General features: G+C 38.3%; 1 protein-coding gene across 3 annotated transcripts; it reads left to right on the top strand.

The window, feature by feature from the left end:
• The first annotated feature begins 98 nt into the window (after positions 1-98).
• CCP110 (centriolar coiled-coil protein 110) lies at positions 99-20,080 on the top strand. 3 transcript variants are annotated; one of them, XM_075514603.1, is made up of 15 exons: positions 99-198; positions 2,863-3,019; positions 4,413-4,541; positions 6,019-7,663; positions 8,594-8,718; positions 8,863-9,046; positions 10,193-10,332; positions 10,708-10,824; positions 11,082-11,183; positions 11,456-11,572; positions 12,102-12,181; positions 12,791-12,853; positions 13,804-13,863; positions 14,442-14,524; positions 19,136-20,080. In XM_075514603.1, exons 2-15 carry the CDS (start codon positions 2,873-2,875, stop codon positions 19,186-19,188), a joined length of 3,045 nt encoding a protein of 1,014 aa, XP_075370718.1. In that variant the 5' UTR covers positions 99-198; positions 2,863-2,872; the 3' UTR covers positions 19,189-20,080. The 3 variants fall into 3 exon arrangements, with proteins under 3 accessions (XP_075370718.1, XP_075370717.1, XP_075370719.1); XM_075514602.1 differs by lacking the exon at positions 99-198 and adding an exon at positions 1,774-1,899; XM_075514604.1 differs by lacking the exons at positions 99-198; positions 14,442-14,524 and adding an exon at positions 1,774-1,899.
• The last annotated feature ends 876 nt before the right edge of the window (positions 20,081-20,956 follow it).

Raw genomic sequence — 20,956 nt, 5'->3', positions numbered from 1 at the left:
CAGCGCGTGGCAGCTGTCACCGCCAGCCAATCCCCGCTCGGCCCCGCCCGCCGGCAGGCGCTGAGGGGCGGGCGGAGGCGGCGCGGCGCGGCGGCCGGGGCGAGGCGGGCAGCTCCCAGGGCTGAGAAGCCCCCTCGGGTGAAGGTCGGAGGAGCGCTGCAAGAAAATATGGATTCGTCCAGGTGAAAAACGGCGCAGGTAAAAAGAAATGGTGTTAACCAAAGGAAAGGTACCGCTGCCCAGAGAGTCGCTGAAGAGCTGTGTGTCTGGAGAGCGTCGGCGTTCTTGTCCAGCTATGCCGGCTATTTCGAAATATAATATTAACATTAGTTATTTTCCAATTGATTATTGTATTTCTATAGACAATGTTATATATTGTAGATGTTATATAGCTAACTATCCCTTCACGCCCGAGACTGACGTGAGGAGGGCTGAGATCCCAAGAGCCGCCCGAGGACAGCGGTTCCCGCCTGCCTGAGGAGAGGCTCCCGCTGAGGGAGGTTCGCTTTTAGCGCTGTGGGTGACGAAAAGTGTACGCAGCTGGAAAGAATCCAGAGGAAAGAGCAACAAGACAGGGAAATCGGTGAAGGTTGAACAAACTGGGCTTGTTTAGTCTAGAAAAAGAATAGCAAAGGAGAGGAAATAGTTTGTATTTATGTTAATAAATGAGGATTTTGACCTTTGTGTTCTCTATGGGAAGAAACTGACTTTGCAGTGAGGAATTCTTGCCGACTAGAGGTGGAACAGGCACCAGGCAATCTTCTAAACTGGATTTAATTACATTTTTTAATAGATGAGATAAATATTTGTCACATATCGTCCTAGCTGGTTCAGAGCATCTCAGATATTCTTTTCTGTCTATGGTTTTATGCTTCTGCCAGGTGTATCTGAAGAAAAATCAGACATATACATGCAGACACATAACGAACAATGGAATGTCTAATTAAATGTCTTACATGTTTAAAAATCTTTTGATAAGCATTTGTTAAGATTAAAGATGAAGATTTTAAAAATCCCGCAACAATATTTAACAAGATGAAGGAGTTGTTTTTTGACACAAGAACGACAGCTTTAACATCTCTAAATGCTCACTGGGAACTAGATGTTTCCATAAATTTAAATTACTTTTCCCTGGACCCAGTGCTGGCAAACGAGTGTGTATTTTCCTCCTGACCTGCCTGGTGGGCGAGTGTTGCCTGCTCCTCTGGCTGGCTGGACCAGCAGCTGGCTGCTGCCCGGGCGGGAGGGATAGGATGTCAGCAAGGACACCGTGATGCTGTCCTCAAAGAGTGTATTAACAAGTTCTCATGGTTATCTTTCTCATCACGGCGTGTTCAGTGAAACTGATACCTGCTGGTGGCACATTTGTGGTCCTGACTATACAAGAACTGCACAGCCATAGGATATTTAATGTGATAAAGCAGAACAGACTTCACCCGTGCTAAGCGGGGAACTTGTCTTGGAGACCTGTGGGTGGAAATCACTGTAAATCAGAGCACCAGGATGGCCCTCAGTCCCACCTCGTACCTCTGAAAACTGGAGCTACCTTTGCCTGGGAGCTCGCCCAAAAATGACAGGCTTGTCCCGCGGGGCTCAGTTGAGTGACGAGGTTTGTGGATCGAGCTCACCTCCCTTCCTGGACCAACCCAAGAGGGATTTTTCTAAGTTGCTCTGCCCAAGAGCAGACCGGCGGCCCCCACACCAGCCGCGGCCCGCCCCGAGGAGGGAGGAGCGGCAGCGGGGCCGCAGTGCGCGCTGGGGCTGGTAGTGCTGCAGGCCCCGGCGCGGGGCGGGGCGGGGCCGTTGCCGGGAGGCGGCGGGGCAGCGCCGCGCAGGGCGCCCGGGGTGGGCGGCTGCGGGGAGCGAGCGGGCCGCGGCGGGGCTCCGAGCCCCGCGCAGGTACGAGTGGTTCGCCGGCAGCGCCAGGGCCTCGGGGGGGCTGTGCGCCGGGCCGTGCCCCGCGGGGGGCAGCGGCTGTGGTGGGCGCGCTGCCGCCGGGCGGGGAGGGCCGCGGGGCCCAGGCCCGGCCCCGCCGGTGCCACCTGCCTCCCGGAGGCGGGCGTGGGGCAGGGTAGCCGAGGGGAGAGGCCGGGCGAGGCTGCCGCCCGGGCCCGGGAGCAGGGGGCCTACCGGGCGGCCTGGGGAGGGCTCGGTGTGCCCGGAGCGGGCGGGAGGAAGGCAGAAATCAGCCGGAGAGGTGTGCGAGGGGAACAAAAGCGCTGGCAGGCCTTGCCAGGTGGTGCTTGGCTCTGAAGTTTTACTCCGGTGGGGATGGGCAGTGCGAGATATGTGGGCTCTTTTAAGGAAACTAGGCTGTAATTTATTTTTTTGGTGGAAGTATTGGCATCTGCTCATACAGGGATGTATTGGTGAGGAGGCTCATGGGAGTGAGACACCAATTACTCTCAGCCCCCTAAATATAACGGCTGGTCTTGCTTTATTAACAGCTTAGTTCTTTTTTAATTTTTTTAAATTTGGCTGCAATTTTATTTATTTTTTTTTACAGTTGATGACATCTGTCTGATGGTCATGGGAGACCTTAAAGGCTTAGTCTTTGATGGAAATTGTTAAGATTATCTGTAGCATGTGTAGTTTTGTAAATCTTGATTATCTTCAATGCTTGCTTTCTTCTCCGTGTACCTGTGATCATCTTTTTTTGCTCATATATGCAGATTTTATTTTTGTACGGGAAAAAAAACAGCTTTGCAGCTTTTGTTAATGACAGGAAAAAGAGAAACTTAATTGAGTTTTCTAATGTGTAATTTGTTTCCCAGAAAATAGTGATACAGAATTAGTTGTGGTGTTGTTTTCCCTTCATGGTCTTGGAAGTACGTGGGAGAATAATGTTATTATTCTTTGCAGCTTAGTTAACATGAAGATGGAGGACTATGAAGTATTCTGTAAGAAGCATCTTTCCAGAATCCAAGAAGAAGCAATAAAAAGAGAAACCTCTTTCACTGTTCAGCACAAAAATATCTCCCTCATTCAATTCCATGGAGTTCCTGTGCTTTCCCCTCTGGTAAGGCTTTTCTTTTTAATTTTTCTTTTCTTTTCGTCCTTGGTGTGCTTACTGTGCTATTGGCACTAGCTTTGATGTCCACATGTAATGATTCTACTGAAGGTACAGCTCTGTTTGAGGTATCATCTGGCCTGCTGCTTAGTGTATTCTAAGCATTCCTAGCTTTAATTTTACAAAGTAAAGGGGTAAAATGTACTTTTTTTCACATTGGCTACATTTGCTTTAATTTCTTGAAATTTGTTGTCTTTACAAGGGGAGTAAATATGTTTGTGATATTAAATAGATGAATGTTATTGCTGGGCTTAACTTTATGTAAAATCATATTGACATTCCAAATACTGAACATGTGAGTTTGTTTAAAAGTGTCAGAAACCCCCCTGTGCAAATAGGAAATACTGAGATAGTTAAAAAGCTTTTAAGTAAATTTCTTTTTTGTGTTTGCAGCTTCCTCTGATGTATTTCACAGGCTCCTCAATTATGTTAAGTCATTCTATGCTTAATGCAAACAGAGCCAAGCAGAAGACTGTTGGTAGTTTGTGCAATAATGCAGCTGACTTCCCTGTTTCAGTGATGGGAAGTATAAATGGAGAGACTCTCTGGCAGCGATCTCAAAAAATCATGATACAGATATACATTGAAGACTAAATGATATATTGTAATATTTTTCATTTACAAAAGGGTGGCTATTTTAAGGTTTCATGGAAGAAATGCATAATTTGACTTGAGACTACTTAATTTTGTAGAACTTTGTGAAGCTGTTTCTTGTAGATGTAGTTTTGTAGATCTAGTTTTGACTTGTATCCAGACTACATATTCTAAAGTAGTAACTCAGAAGACTTTCAGATTCTGATTGTTGAAAGGATCCAGAAGACTGCTTGCATACATTTCTGTCTTCTTGTGAAATTCACCTCTGGTTCAAGTGGGCAAGTGCGAGCTAGTCCTTCACAGAGCATAGTAATAATGGTTATTATTATTATGGGTACAGGTATGAGTATGGGTGGGAAGATAGGTCACAGAGGGCTCTATAGGATGCCCAAGCCTCCCATCTCCATAGAGGACTGGGAGAGACCTGTCCTGCAGTCTGAGTCCTCTGTCATTTGAAGTTGGTACTGTAGCCTATAATGTTCATGCAAATTTTTTTATAAATGACCTTTTACATTCATGTTCATTTGCATGTGTGCCAAGAAGGCATTTTGTGCGTCTTCCATTAAAAAAAAAGTATAATTGGTTAAAAAGAAGCTGGCATGTAAAATGTGTGCAAAGCCTCAACTTAGGTGATTGTTGTTCTTCCATTGTTTTGTTCTGTTGTTTTTCTTTTAATTTATTTCTGTAATTCTGTATTGAAATTTGCATTTAGTGATATAAACCATGTTTGTTCCACTCTGTTTTGCAGCTTAGCCTTGAAAAGAAAAAGGAAATACAGCAATATAAACAGAAAGCACTGGACCTAGAGACCTGGAGACAGAACTCACGGAAAAGAGCTTTATTGAATCGTGTTCAGGAGATTGTAGAAAATGTTCAGGTAGTGTTAGTCCAAAGCTTTCTTATAGTTTTACAGAAAACTTCTGCGTATAGACATTTTGAGAAAGTGCTGGCTTTTAAGGATTCACCAATATAAACATGAAATTAATAGCAGTCAACTCTCCAGAACCAGCATTTGCTAGTATTTCATGCTATGTGACCTGATAATTGATTATTTAGTGATAATATCTACGTTCATTGTAATGCACGGGACTTGCTTTTCACTGCTCGTTTTGGTATATGCAGAAGACAGACCACACCAGATGACTGACTGTTGCTTTTGTAACTGTGTTTGAAAAAACTAGATTGTAAAAACAAATGAAAAAAACCCCTGGTGTTAGAGCAACTGGCTTGCTTTATTTGCAAGCTTATAGTTTAATCAGAAAATAAACTATATTCAACCTTACGATTGCAGAATTAAAATTACCTTCACAACAACTTGTAATTCTGTTGTGTGCTTTATAATTTTACTCAACTGTTTTGTTTTCTTTGCTGCTTCAATGATGAATTTAGTAGAGGTTTAAATTGAAAAGAATATTAAATACATCTAATCAAGTGGTATTATTTGTCTTTGAAACAGTTGTAATACAGTCTTTAAATTAACCTCTTGCTTAAAAAAGTACAGTTAACATTGAATTTGTTGAGTTACTAAGGTGGCAAACATAAGGCAAACATAACTTACTAGTTTGCATTGTTTACTGGACGTACACAAAGGAGTGTATGTGGCAACAGTCATCTGACTTAGGATTTGAAGACCAGAGCAGGAACATATGTTCAATACAAAAACAAGTTATCTTTGTTTTCACAAGTATCCCTGTGTTCACTGAGTTGTAGTACATAGGATAACCTATAGGATAATTTTAGCGTGAAAACCCTTTTAAACAAATGCTGGCTAGAAGTAGCATGTAATTCTCACTCAAATAAAGTTGTTTTTCCAAGTACTTGACAAATGAAAACTCATATTTCATTGTCTCTGGATTAGTAAAGAAATGAAAGAATTATCTTACAGTTCCACTACTTTCATTAGGAATTATTTTGATTTGTTCTTAGTCGTCTATCGGTTAACCTATATTTCACGCTGGAATTTTTGAATTACGTTTCTCATTTAGTATAAGCTTGTTTTCATATTTTAAGAGGAACCTTGCAAGATAATTTGAAGCCATGAGATTATTTGAATATGTCCAAATTACCTTGTGAAGAAAAGAGCATCTTTGCATTCAGATACTTGATATCAGTAAAAATGTTGAGTGGACCGTTATTCAAATTTATATTTTAATTCCAATAATCTTTTTTTCATTGCAAAGAGCTCTGTATTGTAAGTAATTTGAAAGAAATTAGTAACAGTCAAACTGAAAATTTTTATTGGTTTTAAGGTGGCAGCATCCTTTTTTAAGTTCAGGTGAAGCTTGCGGTAATCTAAGGAGATTTCATCCAAAATATGTGATGATTTTTTTTTTTTTTAACATTTTTATCTGCAGATCAGGAAGGGACTTAGCGTGAGTGACATGAACACACGGGAGGCTGAGAATACGTGCCCTGATTCTGATTCAAAAGCTTCAACTGACCTCACAGCTCTATCGGATGTCAATTTGGCATGTTCTCCTGAAAGGCATGGTCCCATGGAACTTGAAAAGGAACCAGAACTTATGCCATTAGATACTACTGGGCAGGTGACATCAAATGTGGCAGAAGTAGTTAAAGCAGCAGAAGAAAATCTTTTTTCAAAGCAAAGTGAGAGTCACTTCTCAAAAGACATACCTTATCCAAGGGCTGCATCTCCTGACAACGTACATAATAAGCTTGCATCACATGCTTTGCAAAAGCAAGAGGGACTGGGACTGCCACCATCGGATGAAGAAGTCCAAGATCCATACGTAATGAGTCTTCAGAACCTGATGAAGAAATCTAGGGAGTACATAGAGAAAGAGCAAACCAAGCGTAGCTCAAAAAGTAATTCAAAGAGGAGCATGAGTGAAAGTCATTCAGATAAAGAAAATGATAGCGTTAAAACAACTGACTCTGTGAAAGAAAGAGCAAAGCTTACAGGGAGAAGTTGCACTGCTCTGACACCTGATAAACCCAGTCTTAATAAATCAAATACCCTTCTCCAAGGTGCCTCTACTCATATAAATAACACAAGTATGTCAACTTTATCCAGTTTTTCTAAAGTGGACATACCTATGAGAGTTGGAACACCCCCATTGGTGGATTCGGATTCGGATGAAGAATTTAAAAAGACTTCTATGTTTGATCGTGACAGTAGCATTGTCAGGAGCCTCACAGGCTCTTATGCCAAATTGCCAAGCCCAGAGCCAAGCATGAGCCCTAAAATGCACCGAAGGCGCCCAAGACCTTTATCAATGGGACACATCGTTATAAATAACCCTGTGAATGCTTACGAGTTAAGTCCTAAAGGCAAGGGTAGAGCAATGGATTTAATCATGCAAGATATTGCTGATAAAAATAATGTGTCTGAATCAGTGCCAAAGTTCATGGTGGACTTCACTATGGTTTGCCCTAGCAGAGTTCCTGGTGTCAACAGGAATTCTTCAGGCCCTTGTGATGGGCTGGGGATTGGCAAACCAAATCGCCATTCCTTTGGGCACTTGGAAAGCAAAGGAACGTTGTCGGCTACAGTGGAAGGACAGGTAGTGATGGACAGCAGAGGGCCATATAAAGTAGAGACCAGTACTAATATTGTAGCTCCAAAAATGAACGAGCCATTTGCCATCAGTCAGTCTACAGTAACACAGAAGCTCCTAGCTGTGAATGAAACCAAACCGTCTAGTTTGCTAGAAAATACTAAATGTAATTCTCCAGTAGAACTCAATAAATCTTACGACGTAGAAAACCCATCCCCACTACTAATGCAGAGCAAGAATATGCGACAGCAGATGGACACTCCAAGTGTTTCCCCAGCAAACGAGCAGTTTCTAGAAAATAGTTTTGAAAAGGTAAAACGTAGACTTGATTTGGACACCGACAACTGCCAAAAAGAAAACAATTCCTGTGTTCTAACAGTTGGAATGGAAGAACAAGAGAAGCAGTGGCTGCAAGAACACAAATATCCTGTGAGATCAGTTTACATTACCAAGAATGCAGCCCCTGATAATATGGCAAAAGGTAAAAGATTTCCTGTAGTTGAGGATTTTTCTTAAACTTACTTCTCTATAAATCTTTTAGGAAAAACCTCAATGATCATTAGTCATTGGTGGTTCTAAATATGTGTATATATCAAAAGGCTAAAATTTTATTGAGTGTAAATTATCTTTTTTTCAGTAACCTCATTATTTCTCTAATTTTTAATTAATGACAAATTCTGAAATTCAGCTCGCTACTTGAGCCATTTTTAACTGCTACAGAATGGCATAATTGTTGTCTTAGGAGTTGCTTGGAAGCAGAAGTCTTATAACAGCTATTTGTAACAAATACTTGATTAAACAATTTATGAGGAAGCATCAGTTAAAACATTGTTTATCAGTTTTGTGAATTCTGTATTTATTCTCAAGGGTATCATTTGACACCACAAATATTAATTTCCCATTTGAATTTAATTTTACTAAGAAAATAATGCCTGAGGTCTAAATGAGACTACTAAAAGAACAGATACCATGTGTAAATTAAAAGAAAATACCTTTTAATGGGTTGCAAGTCATTATACAGGTATTTTCTTCCAATTCAAGACTGTTACACGTGTAGGTGTCTCTACCAAATCAAACTGAAGTGGCATAAATAATTTTAATTCATTCAAGCATGTGTAGGTGTACTATTCTCAGAGCTCGATTTTTTGTGTCCTTATTTTAATATAGGCTCAGTTGGTGTTACTGCTGTTCCATTCACATGCTTATCCCACAAATATGAACATGCAAATGTTTTGAAGACCTGCAGTAACTGATGAGGTTCTTTGCAATACATAACGGAAACTTGACATCAAAGATATGTTGTACTTTTTTACTGATGATGCAAATTACTCCTGTTTAAAGCATGTATGTCTGTGGCAAAGATCCCATAGAAAATATTTAATGCTTGATTCTTTGTAATGTATCTTCTCAGAAGAGATTTTAAAAACTAAAATGTTGGCCTTTGAAGAAATGAGGAAGAGACTTGAAGAACAGCATGCACAACAACTGTCGATTCTGATAGCTGAACAAGAGAGAGAACAGGAGAAATTGCAGAAGGTAAGGTAAAAAGAGGAAAAATTTTAAGCAAAGGTCATGTGTGTTGTATTGCAGTTTGTCAGGGATCAGTTGGTTTTAAAATGTATATTCTATTACTTTGCAGAATTAGAAAAATAGTCTTATAGTTGGTTCTCTCTTTTGTAGGAACTGGAAGAGCAGGAGAGAAAGTTGAAAGGAAAGAAGGTTGCTACAGCGGAAATAGAAATTTCCAAAGTGAATATTAACAGTAGGATGGAGTTGGAGTGGAGGAAAAAAAGCGAAAGCGGCTTGCTGGAAAGTGTGCAGTCTCAGCTGGAGACAGTCCATAATGCAAACGCTACCAGCATTGGTAAAACTGAAAGGGTAGACTATAGATTAAACATTGTGATATATTTTGCTCTGCAGTGCTTGACTGGACCAGCTGCCCCACTGTATTGATAAATGTGTTTGTTCCTGTCCTAGGGCACTTGTTGGTCAGGGTATGTGGACAGCTGCTGCCTTCAGCTATTGACAGAATACGTAAAACAAATTCTGTGTTGCATCTTTGTCTAGCTGGCATTTAGCACAGTTTCAGCCATCCTTTTACTGTTCCATGTATTGCATTTGTATATAATAGTCATAGGGCATATTTGAGGAAAATAAGCTAAACTGATTTGATCCAGGATGAGGAGGTGGATTTGCATCATGTCACAGAACGTTCATCCTCATTCCATGTAGCTGCACAGCAGGGGGCCAGGTGTTCTCATTTGCATAGGAGGATTAGAAGGGCTCTGCCAAGGGCTCTTGACTGCAAGGAAGTCCAGCTATAGCTGATGGAACACCTCTCACCTGTTCCAGAACATTATGAAATGTTTTGTTTTGTCTTCTGTTTAGCAGATTTTGCTAGGAAATGAATCGGAAATACTCGGATTGCTTCTTGTCTATAATTGACCTTGTAAACAAAGCTGCTACCTCTGAGCTGAGTTCTGTTTCTTGAGTGTATTAACATGCACTTATCGAACACAGATGGAAATTGGGTATTCTAACAGGCAAACAGCAAAGGAACTTTCATTTGAGAGTAAAATTGCTGAACTATATGATTATTCCTTATTCATCTTTAGGATCCATGATAGCACCATTAAACACTTTAAACCATTTTCTTTAAGATGCTTTCTGAATAAGATTTTCTGTAGCAATTTTAACATTAGGTAAGTGATTTTTTTTATGCTGTAGCATATGAACATTTTTCCTCCCAATATACAAGTATTACAGTCTGCAATTTGAGTAAGAACAGCTAACAGCACTGGGAGCTTCTTTGTTCTTAAGCCCAAAACGGCTTCCTGACTGCAATCAGAGTTAAAGTTTATGTATATGCTTGATTTTTATCTGCATTTGTTGTTTTTATGGAGTGCTGCATTTGTGTATATATCTATGTATATATGTGTATACGCGCACATACTCATTACTTTATGGACAAAGTCTGGGTGTTGAACTGTACATTCTGCTTTGCATGCAGGTTTTGCTCATGCTACGACACCTAACACCTTTGCTTCAACAAGTGAAACTTCATTCTTTCTCTGGGGACCATCAGGTAGTGGAGTTATAAAAACCTCAGTATCTAGGCCAAGTAACAGGATCAAAACTAGGTGGACTCAGGTAAGGAGAAAAAAAAGGTTTATTTATAGCTTAAAAAGTCCTCTAGTTTTTGTAAGACACCGATAACTTTATAATAGCTGTGCAGTAATACATCTCACAGAAAAGTTTAGTATCCCTTCCTATATCGACTTTGATTACACAAGAGAACTGTATAGGATATTTTTCTTGTCATTCGTATGTGCGAAATAATCATATAACAATATATTGCTTCTGCCAAGTTAATATTATGGTGGGTACTTCTGGCCTAGCCAAAACTTTATCAACAGCTTGTTTCTTACTTGAAAACTTATGTCACATGATTGATGTTATTTGAGAAATAATTAATAATTCTTGCTTTTTTATTGAATGTTTAGAAGATGCTTCTTTTCTTTTAAGGTTTTCAGTCCAGAGATACAAATGAAGTTTGATAAGATCACTGCTGTGGCAAAGGGGTTTCTCACTCGTAGACTCCTGCAGACAGAAAAACTGAAACATCTTAAGCAAACTGTAAAAGTAAGATCAGCATTTTTATTATGCAGCTTTTCCTCCTGTTTGTTTTTGCTCATATCTTCAATTGACAGGTGAAATCATACATTTTCTGCTTTCAGAAGAACTTGGGAATGTCTGTCACGTGAACATGTTTGAGTGTTGCATTGCTTAGTGTCATAAGGTCCAAGTCAAAGACTAGTCCTACGCATACAGTTTGTAATGATTCCTTTGTTGTGAAGGATTATGCGTGGTGCTTAATTTTCTTTTCCCGTCTTCCACAGGATACTATGGAGTTCATAAAAAATTTTCAGTCTGAAGCCCCATTAAAAAGAGGAAGCGTTTCAGCACAAGATGCATCCCTTCATGAAAGAGTAATGGCTCAGGTGACACAATTTAAACCTTTTTTTTTCCTTCTTTCCTAGCTATTCTGCTTTTGTAATATAAATACCTAAAACCTTCACAATTACTTTGTTTAAAGTAAAAGGTTTAAACTATGGCTGTGAAGAGAAGATTCCATTTTTGTGCTGACACATTAAGAAAGATTTCAAATTCAAGCATTTTGTTTAGATTGAAAGCGAGAAGAGCTTGATGATCAATACCACGGGAATGTTAACTTGACTGAATATTTTATTAAAAGTTTAATTATTCTTTCCAGCTGCGAGCTGCTCTGTATGACATCCATGACATCTTTTTTACGATGGAGGCAGCAGAAAGAATGAATATTCTGTGTCATGATCGTGAAGTTCGTAAAGAGAAGATGCTCAGGCAAATGGTGTGTTATAGTCAAGAGGATGTAAACTGTTTTAAGACTCTAAGTACTGAATCATTTTGCCTTTAAGACATTCTTCCTCGCCCAGTGAAAAGTTTTTTTAAATCTGAATTGTTGTTTAGTTATGCTTCTATAGGTACCTTTCTTCAAATGAAAAAAAAAGAGATCACTGCAGTAGGAGATTTCTATGTTGAAACTTTTAGTGTGTAGATGTATAAAAAATAGAATGAAAAACATGGTGAAAGTAATAACAAAAAGTTCATACTTTAAATACGAATTCGTTATGGTACACAAATATTTTTAATCTGATAATATAAGGAAGATCCTATAATTTTAAAAAAGAAAAACCCCTTGAGTTTAGCCTGAATATGAACTTAGTACTGAAAACACTGTTGGTTTTGTTTGGGTTTTGGTTTGGTGTTTTGTGTGGGGGTTTTTTGTTGGTTTTTTTTTTAAGTAGGGGCAGCTCAGATGGGGTTAAGCTCAATAAGAGCAGTAACTAGTAGTATTGTTGGTTCTTTTGCTTTTTTAGGATAAAGTAAAGAGCCCAAGAGAGCGAGCGACACTTTCAACAGCTACACAAAAATCTCTGGACAGGAAAAAGTACATGAAGTATGTGCAGTTCTCCTTTGGTGGTGGTGGGGGACGGGGTGCAAGAGGGTGGGTAGGAGGCTTTGGAAATAGTGAAAAGAAGTTTTTGGAGTAACAGCTTCTTTGCAAACTAATATCTCCCCTAGGAAGAACGAATGAAAAAATCTTCAGGTGTGTGGTGATTTACTATAGTAGTTCGCTCTTACTTTTAAGAGACTTCTTGTTTGCGTGGGAGAAAAATGTTTGTTCCAAGTTGTGCGTTTATGCTGTATTTCAGTGGTGAGCAAAATGATCCTTGTGCACTTAGTTTATGGTTGATTTTGTAAATTGTAAAAAGTGCTCCAAGTTATTTTATCAATCTTTCTAAAGTGCCTAGCAATAGAGATACTTGGTAGAGTATCTCTGGCAAAGTTTTCTGGGGGGATGGTAGCAGGCATTATCCTGCAACACGGTGGACTGAACAGTTGTGTTACACTTGCTCTCGAGTAAAAGAAGATAATCTGTAGTACTGCTCTGGCAGTATTACATGTAGATGTAGATCCTGTTGTAGGTTTTCTCTTACTGTTTCTGTTCAAGACCTAGATGATGATTTTATAATTTAAATATGTTTCAATACTTTTGTTTCTCTAGGGCTTCAGAAATGGGAATGCCAAGTAAAAAAATAATCATAAAACAAAAAACTCCTGAAAGCCGGTGAGTGATGATTAGTTGTATTAAGATGCTTTTAAAGAACTGTCTTATAATGATAGATTCTTTGATCTGCGTTGCTGGTTTGCCATCAGTCAGCTCAATTCCTGCCACTGTTATGACAGACAGTAATGAAACCTGTTTTAGCATGATCCGAGAAAGGGGTTTATTAGCTCAGTAGAAGTTAGGAAAGATTTATTTTCTTCAGAGTCAGTTCTGAAATTTTATCTTCAGAAATTAATTATTTATGGCTTTAAATCTCTCTGCTCAGGTTCGAGGTTTTTCATTGAGATACACTATTAGTATCTCTTAAGCTTCAGTTTGACACTACTACTTTTCTTAATACCCTTTAGTTTGCAGTGTAATCATTGATATGCTTACCTTTAGAAAGCTGTCAGAAAAGAAGTGGCTTTCTGTTGTGAGGAAAACTTCTTGCTTCCAGATTATGCAATTGTTTGCTTAGAACACAGAAATTACAGTGTTCAGTACTTGCTGATCAGGAAGATAGCAGCACTTCTCTTATGAGGCCTGTCTGCACCTTTTTCTAGTATAAAAAGTCAGATACCTGGCATCCCTTAAAAACAATTTTTATCCCATGCTTAGCACATCTTCAAAGCTTTTGGGTGTCTACTACTGCAGTTCAGTCTTCAATGACTAGTTTAAGCGATTCAGTCCTTTTTTCCTGTATGTTCTTATCAATGACTAGGAACACAAGGCACTGTTGAGGGAGTTTTATCTGTGTGCTTTTTTTTGTTTCTTTGTTTTAAATAGTGGAAGTAGTAATCCTATTCTGGAATTTCAATTCCTGCCACTTTTGCCTACATGTCATCTGCATTACAGAACGTGTTAGCCTTTCTGAAATTTATGTGAAACATGATGCATAATTCAGTATTCCTTATGAGATTTTTTTTTTTTAAGAAGGGAAAAAGTGCTAATAAAAGTTTGTATTTTAACAGCGTACTTCAACCAAATCAAGGACAGAATGCCCCAGTTCATAGACTGCTTTGCAGACAAGGGTAAGGGCATAGCATGTTTATAGCCTAAAGATGAAAACTAAATGCAAAGTGCAAGAGCACAGTGATTTCTGAATAACATTTACACATACTGGTGCAACTCTTGTTCAAAGTAAAAAGAATTACTTCTCAGTATTTTGAGAGTGATGAAGCTTTGTTTTATCTTATACTGCAAGGAAATATTTAGTGTTCTCATCCTCTTGTGTATTGTCTCCATTTACACTGTGTTCCAACATTTCTATTTGTAACATTCATTCCATGAAGCTTTGCTTCCACTTAATGAAATATGTATATTTTTAAATGTAGACTGTAATGCCACAGTATCTGAACTGAATCAGTTTCTTGAATAGAGTTTTAAAAATCTGTTCATGGGGAGATGTTCTCCCATTTAAGGTATCTACTAAGGTATCTAAGCCATAATAATGTCAATAGGAATTGTACACATGCTCAGGAGCATGCTCTGTGGGACACTGTAAAAAATGTTTTCATGCCGAACACAGTTTAATAGTATCTTTATATTTTTGGGTACAGCCTTTCAACTTTGATGCAAGTGACTTATTAACTCTTTTATATTTAATTAGAACCCCTAAGACCTCAATGAAGGGGGTTGAGCAAAATAGAAAGAAGGCCCCAGAGAGCAGAGTGTCTAACAAGGCTGTTTCAGGTGTGTAGAAAATTGGTGCTTGGATCTTATAGTAAATAAGTTACTAGTATCTAGAAAAAGTAATGGGGGATATATTGTTTTCCTTTTCTTGTGCACCTGCTTTGCTATGTCTTAAATATAACCTATCTCTTTAAACAAACATGTGCTGGTAACTTAACCATCCACTTTCAAATTCTATATAGTATATGGAATGCACTGCACAGCTCATTTGCTTTCACTCACCAGATGCCCAGTCATAAAAAAGTTTGCCAGATATATTCACTCTGTTTGAGAAGCTAATAGTAGTCAAACTAGACTTGGATTAGAATCTTAATGTCATTTGATTCTTAGTTCTGTACACACGTGTAACTTGTCTTCAACGTGAAGCCTATTAAAGGGGCAGGAAAGACAGTTTCAGCAGTCATCATACAGTCCTAAAATTATATATATTACTGTACTGTGGTAACTTACAGAACATTTGAGTCATAATGACCCAATTTTAAAAGTGGAGTTTTCCTGTCCTTGCATACAGTAGTGCCAAACCTCTCAGTTTTCAGCCCGTTCAGCCATGAAGGGAATAAGACACTATGAAACTTCTTATACAATGTCCATTTTTTAAATCAGATTTTAAATTTCTTAAGTGACAAACCTTAATTTATCAAAAGGTAAAGTGATTTATAAGTTTTAAAACTGTTTAAGATCTTAATTACACTTTGTTCTCAAAGGAGAGTTCCACAAGTCAAGTATAAAAATTGGGAATTTTTGGGCTCAATAAGGCAAATTATAATGTAGTAGGATTTCAACTGTTTTCCATAGTGATCTGAAATATCTTTATGTATTAAGTATGAAACCTTTCCTGTAAGGGAAATTCTCCATTTGTTACTGCACTGGAGCAATGCTGGCAGGGAGTATCTGCAAGTCTTAGTGCAGTGTGTACACTGTTTAAATGGGATGTTTTCCCAGAGCGTTTGGTCTTTTCATAGCACTTTGTATGCCAAGAGAAGTGACTGTAGAAGGATGTATAGTAAGAAACTATGCACACACATCTGTAGCATTTCAGTTTGAAGAAGGAGGAAAAAAAAAAAGGAGGTCAAAATAAAAAAGTAAACAATGAGATTACAACTCAGGTTTGTTCATTTATTTTCCTGTTGCCAATTCTGGAAGCGCTGTCACCACTGAAGTGGAGCAAGGCAGTTGTTCAGTTGCACTCAGTGACACTGCAGAAAAATTAGCAAAGGTAGTAAATAATCTGTCTGAAATATAAAGAAGAAAATTAAGTAAGCAATATAATTGTAGCAACCAGAGGTACCCATTAAAGCAAGTTTTCATCTGCAAGTTTGCAAAAATGTGTCTAGTATTAAATGAGAGTGCTGAAGAACAGGGACAACAAAACAATCAACACCTCTACCAGTTACAGTATTACAGAGGTTGTAAAAAGTAGTAGTGTAAGGGTGGTGTCAGTGTCAAGTTTAGCACTGATTTGAGATTTGGATGCCATCCCCAATCACATATAATTCATGCTCAGCTCATAATGATCTACAGCGTCTTCTACATTTGCATCTGGCATCAGACATCCAGTTAAAGCATTCTTTCTCACTCTTCTCTGTTGGCAGTGTGTGCTGCTCTGCTAAGTAAGTCCCTGAGTTTATCTTAGCCATAATTATCTAAGTCATGACAGTCGATAGTTGGCAATGAAAGGCATCCTTTGGGATATATCTCTAAATTTCTCTTTGCCTTTCCTTATTGCTATTTGTTGAATATCTGGAAAGCTATTTAATGCCTTCTATTGTGGCTACCTTGGAACTTCAAGCAGATGTGTCTAACCAATTGTATGCTGCCTAGTTCTGGTTGCACAACGTAGCCTCATTTAGTGTTTGGACATCACGTGTGTTCCCATGGCGTAATACCAGTACTTTCGCATGCTCCTTTGTAAATAGGTTAGACTACTGGTACTAAATGAATAGAAATGCATTCTGAATGTATTAGATGGGGAACACTTGGCATGAAAGAAATAATTTGCATAATTTTGCAATAATGAAAAAATCTTAAGTTGAATACATTTAAATAGAACGTGGTTTTCTTTATATATGGATAAAATGTGAATAGTGAAAGGCTTGGCAGTATGTTGAATAGGGTTTTTTTGGGTTTTTTTTAAATCCCTTTTTTTTTTTTAAGTAATAAAGTATCTTTTCAAGAGAGATCCTTGAAAGTAATCTGTAGTGAGGCAACAAGTTCTGTCTGGGAAAGACCATAGACAGAGAAAATATAATCTCAAGTCAATTTGAAAAGAAAATGTAAAAAGCCAAACAAATGCATATGCTCCCCTTATTTTAGTAGAAGTTGTGCATATCAGAAAATAAAGAGTTATAGCAGTGGTTTGGTCTAGGCAATACGGAGTTTTATTTATATCTGCAACTATATCAGTCTGCTATACTCCTAACCCGTAATGTTTCTATTTGATTTCTTGTCTTCATTCATCCCTGACTCCCACTTAAATTGTGCTTATTAGAGGGGCAAAAGGGAAGGAGGGTTAGTAGAATACCACTATTATATGTAAATGTCACTTATGCCTTCAAATTAGATGTGAGACATACCCTCAGAAGAAAACAATAACATAGTCATCCAACTACTTTTTTTTTTTTTTTCATTCCTCGATTGTTGTTTTAAATTCTGTCTGCAAAGTGCTTTGTAGCTTTAATACCATTCCGTTGGATTGTTGTCTTTTTCTGGCAAGAAGGCATTTCTTTTAGGAATCAGCTGGTGATCCTAAATTTAGTTTTGGTTGTTTTGTACTCCTTCAATCCAGAGTTCTGTGCTAAAGGGAAAAGTACAAACTAATAAATGTGTAAAGAGTCTTATTTGTTGATTTTTTTTTTTAATTTTTATTTTAAGTAGGACAGAGGTGCTCAGTCAATATAGCCTCCAAGCTGTGCCAGGCAGGGCATTTAATGTGATCTGATGGTGTTAGAAAGAAGGTAGTTGAGATCAGGCAGCTGCTGCAACTAGACCTATTAATCTCCTTTGTTTCTGCCCAGTTTGAGTCAGTGTTGTGGAAGAGAAATATGGGGCATGAGGCACATAGAGTATTTGGGTGGCAGCAGCACTTGGCCAACCATGGTCTTTCCTGCACGCGTGTCCAGCCTGAGCAGGGAGCAGATTGCCTGTGTGAGATGGTGTGTGCTGTGAAGTGTGTTAGCATTCAGGCCAGCACTTCAGGAAGGCATCAGACTTGCCATGTGTGAGCATCTGGTCAATCCTATGTCATAGGAGAGAGGCCTCATGTAATTGCTCCCCTTGCCACTGGAAAAGGTTGGGTGATAATTGTATTCAGAAGGACTGTAACTCTTTTTAATAAGATTTGGCTTCTTCAGTTCCTTAGTCTAGACTGCTGGGGTTTTTTAGACTTCCCTATACTGTCCTGTTCTGTAGGTGAGATTTTTATACAACTTGGAGTACACTTGAGGAGAGTTAAGAGGTAGCGTTAAATCACTAATAAAGCATCATGCCTGTCAGTCTGGTTGTTTGTCCTACGAGATCAAGAGTACAGCACTAGAGAGTGCTGGACCAGCGAGAATGCCTTTTTGTGTAGTGGGAAACAATGTTCAAATATGAGGGATCCTGCTGTGGTAAGGTCTCTGTGCGCATTTCCAAAGCTGCTTTGCACTGTGCTGATGTAGCCCTTGGACACCTGTAAGTAATCACTGCAACTCTGATAAAGAGTAACTGAAGATCCTAAAAAGGACTAGCACTTACTTTGTCACAGTCATTTAATTGCCTGGTAATTATTTCTCTTCCATGGCTGTCTTCCATTTCCACTGCTCTGCACCGTGTGGTATGATTTTCACTGCTTTGTGTAAATGTTTGCTCCCATTGCTGGACACTCTCGGTAACTGCCTGAACCTAATGAATGCTGAGTCGTGCTACTTTTTAGCAGCCTGCAGTGCTAAACCCTTGTTACTGTAAGAGACTTGTGCTATGCATAATATAGTATGGCTTTCTAAATATATATATATATGTATATATTTGTTCCATGTGGAGAGATTTATTTGTTTATTATTATTTTTACACTTGAGCAGCTTTCCTTTAATAAGGGCTCTGCCTGATGACCTTATTCATACTGCGCTTTTAATTCTGGTTGTGTTTATCGACATACGGAAACCTACAACTGTCTCTTGGTTTATTCATGTGGCAGCTGGGCCAAAGGAAAATATTATCTTAAATATTTGACTTGTGTAATATTTTTTTAATTTATAGTTTGTTTAAAAGTAGTACATGGCATAGTTAAATTTATCAGTCATTTAATCTCTGTCTTGGTGATGTGACAGACTTATCTTTTAAAAACTTGTGAATTGAAGTCATAGATGTGTTAGAGTAGCAGAAAGGAAGATGGAATAGTTAATGAGGAAGGAAAGACCATAAACTGTCGTTACTTTCAAACCTACAGGTAGTTTTCGTAAGGCATTTTGGGTGTAACATTATGAAAACTGTCATTTTAAAAGTAGCCAATAAATATATAATACTGCTTAAAAATAAAATTGTCCTAACCATTTTCAGCTATTTTTGTTGGATAATCCTGTTGCAAAAAACAGTACTACTAATTGTAAAATGCTAATGTTTCTACTTAATTTTTAGGAGCATATGCAGGAAGAACCCAAAGAAAGAAGCCAAATGTTGTGACAATTTAAGAAGACAGCACTCACTGGGATAAAATGGCTATTTTTTAATGATGGCATTTTCAGCACTGATTCAAATATTGCATCTTCTATATGTATATTTAGAAATTATAAACATACTTTGTCATTTCGAGACAATGACACATTAATACAATCATATTGAAGTAATAAAGGGCTGTGAAGCTCAAATACTTGTGGAAAAATTGCATGTTAAAACTTATTATATATTCATACTACTGTGTACACATAAGGTTCATAATCTTGTTTATTTAAAGACCACCATAGGGCAACATTAAGTTAATTTGTGACTTTTTCACACTCTCTAATTCTTGTGTCTGACATATGCTTTTTGCATTACTTAAAATTGCAATTTCTGTGTGTGATTGCCACCATAAATGTCATGTGTATATATTTCTAGTTTCATACCATAAGTTAAAGCAGTTAAATGAGGAAAAAAAAATTTCAAACAAAACAGCTCTTAGGTCAGTGAATTTGTCAGCAGCCTTTCTGAATGTACTTTCCGTATGAATGAGATTACCTCAATTTAAATACTAACGGCCTAAATGTTTTGCACTTCTGCTGAGATGAACAGACATGGATCCAGATTAACTGCTGGGCAGACAGACGTACTTTCAGTGACTATACCAAAATTGCGCATTTATACATGTGGTAGATCAAACCACTGTGCTGGAAGAGTCCTAGGATTTTTTTTGCTTGCTGTCTACTGCGTTTTCTTATGGAAACAACTTTTGGCCAAGATGAAGAGAAGTGTATGTTCTACAAAAACTTCAGAAGGCAAGACTTCAATTGTTTTACCATTTCAGACTTACAGATGATTGTCCATAATAATAATTTGGATATCTTATGTTTTGTTGATGACAGTTGCAATTTTTCTGAGCAGTTTCTCTTCTACCATGATCTAATAGGCCCTTGTACCGAAGTCATGATTTCAGGAGGGGGAAAAACATCCCTACCTAAGCCTGACAAACACACTCTCATATTTATGAAAATCTAACATTAAAAGATCATGCTCATATTTTGCCTTGGTCTTCCTACTGATGGATATTATCCTTCAACTTGAGGGGAGCAGAATTCTGTAACTTCTGTCTTTTAATGAACTTGAGACATGCTGTTAACATTCAAAGTCCAATAGCGAAAAGCTTGGCTGTGTAAGTCTTTGCAGTGCTTACCATTTTGCTCTGTAATGGTACTAGTAGAGAACTGACTACTGAAATGTGCAATGGGTTATATTTTGTTGCTTTCCCAGTATCGGTACAATGCAATTCCCTAACTTTGGAGGCTTTGTAACATGTTGATGTGGATATAAGAGAAAAAAAAAAAAGATTGACCAAAAATTTAATTGTCTTAAACAGTCAGCATGAAAGAGGAACATTAATGGTGGGATGAGGAGAATATCTTCATGGGCAGCAATGAGTGAATTGACTTGCTTGTGGCACTAGTTGTGGCTTTTATCTGCCACCAAGTCTGTCCTCTGCAGCTAGTGACACTGTTCAAAATGAATGTTTTATACCATACAGTAAGTTACCCAAATTGCATACTTGAAAAATGGCAAAAATGCTGCCTAAAACACTTTGAAGAATGACACTGCTCAGTGGCTCTTTACTGTGGCATTTGTTTGAAAGCTTGGGCGGGGCTCCCCTAATGGTGTAAATTTAAGAGTTTACACCAGTGGAGGACCTGCCTCTGTCATACAAACGCTATGGATCTTTAAAATTTCAGACATAATACAGAAAATGCCTGAGGCAAGCTTCCTGCTCAC

The sequence above is a fragment of the Mycteria americana genome, chromosome 12 (assembly GCF_035582795.1).
Source record: "Mycteria americana isolate JAX WOST 10 ecotype Jacksonville Zoo and Gardens chromosome 12, USCA_MyAme_1.0, whole genome shotgun sequence".
Lineage (NCBI taxonomy): Eukaryota > Metazoa > Chordata > Aves > Ciconiiformes > Ciconiidae > Mycteria > Mycteria americana.
The sequence above is the reverse complement of the archived record's forward strand: the minus strand, read 5'-3'. Positions and strand labels throughout refer to the sequence as shown.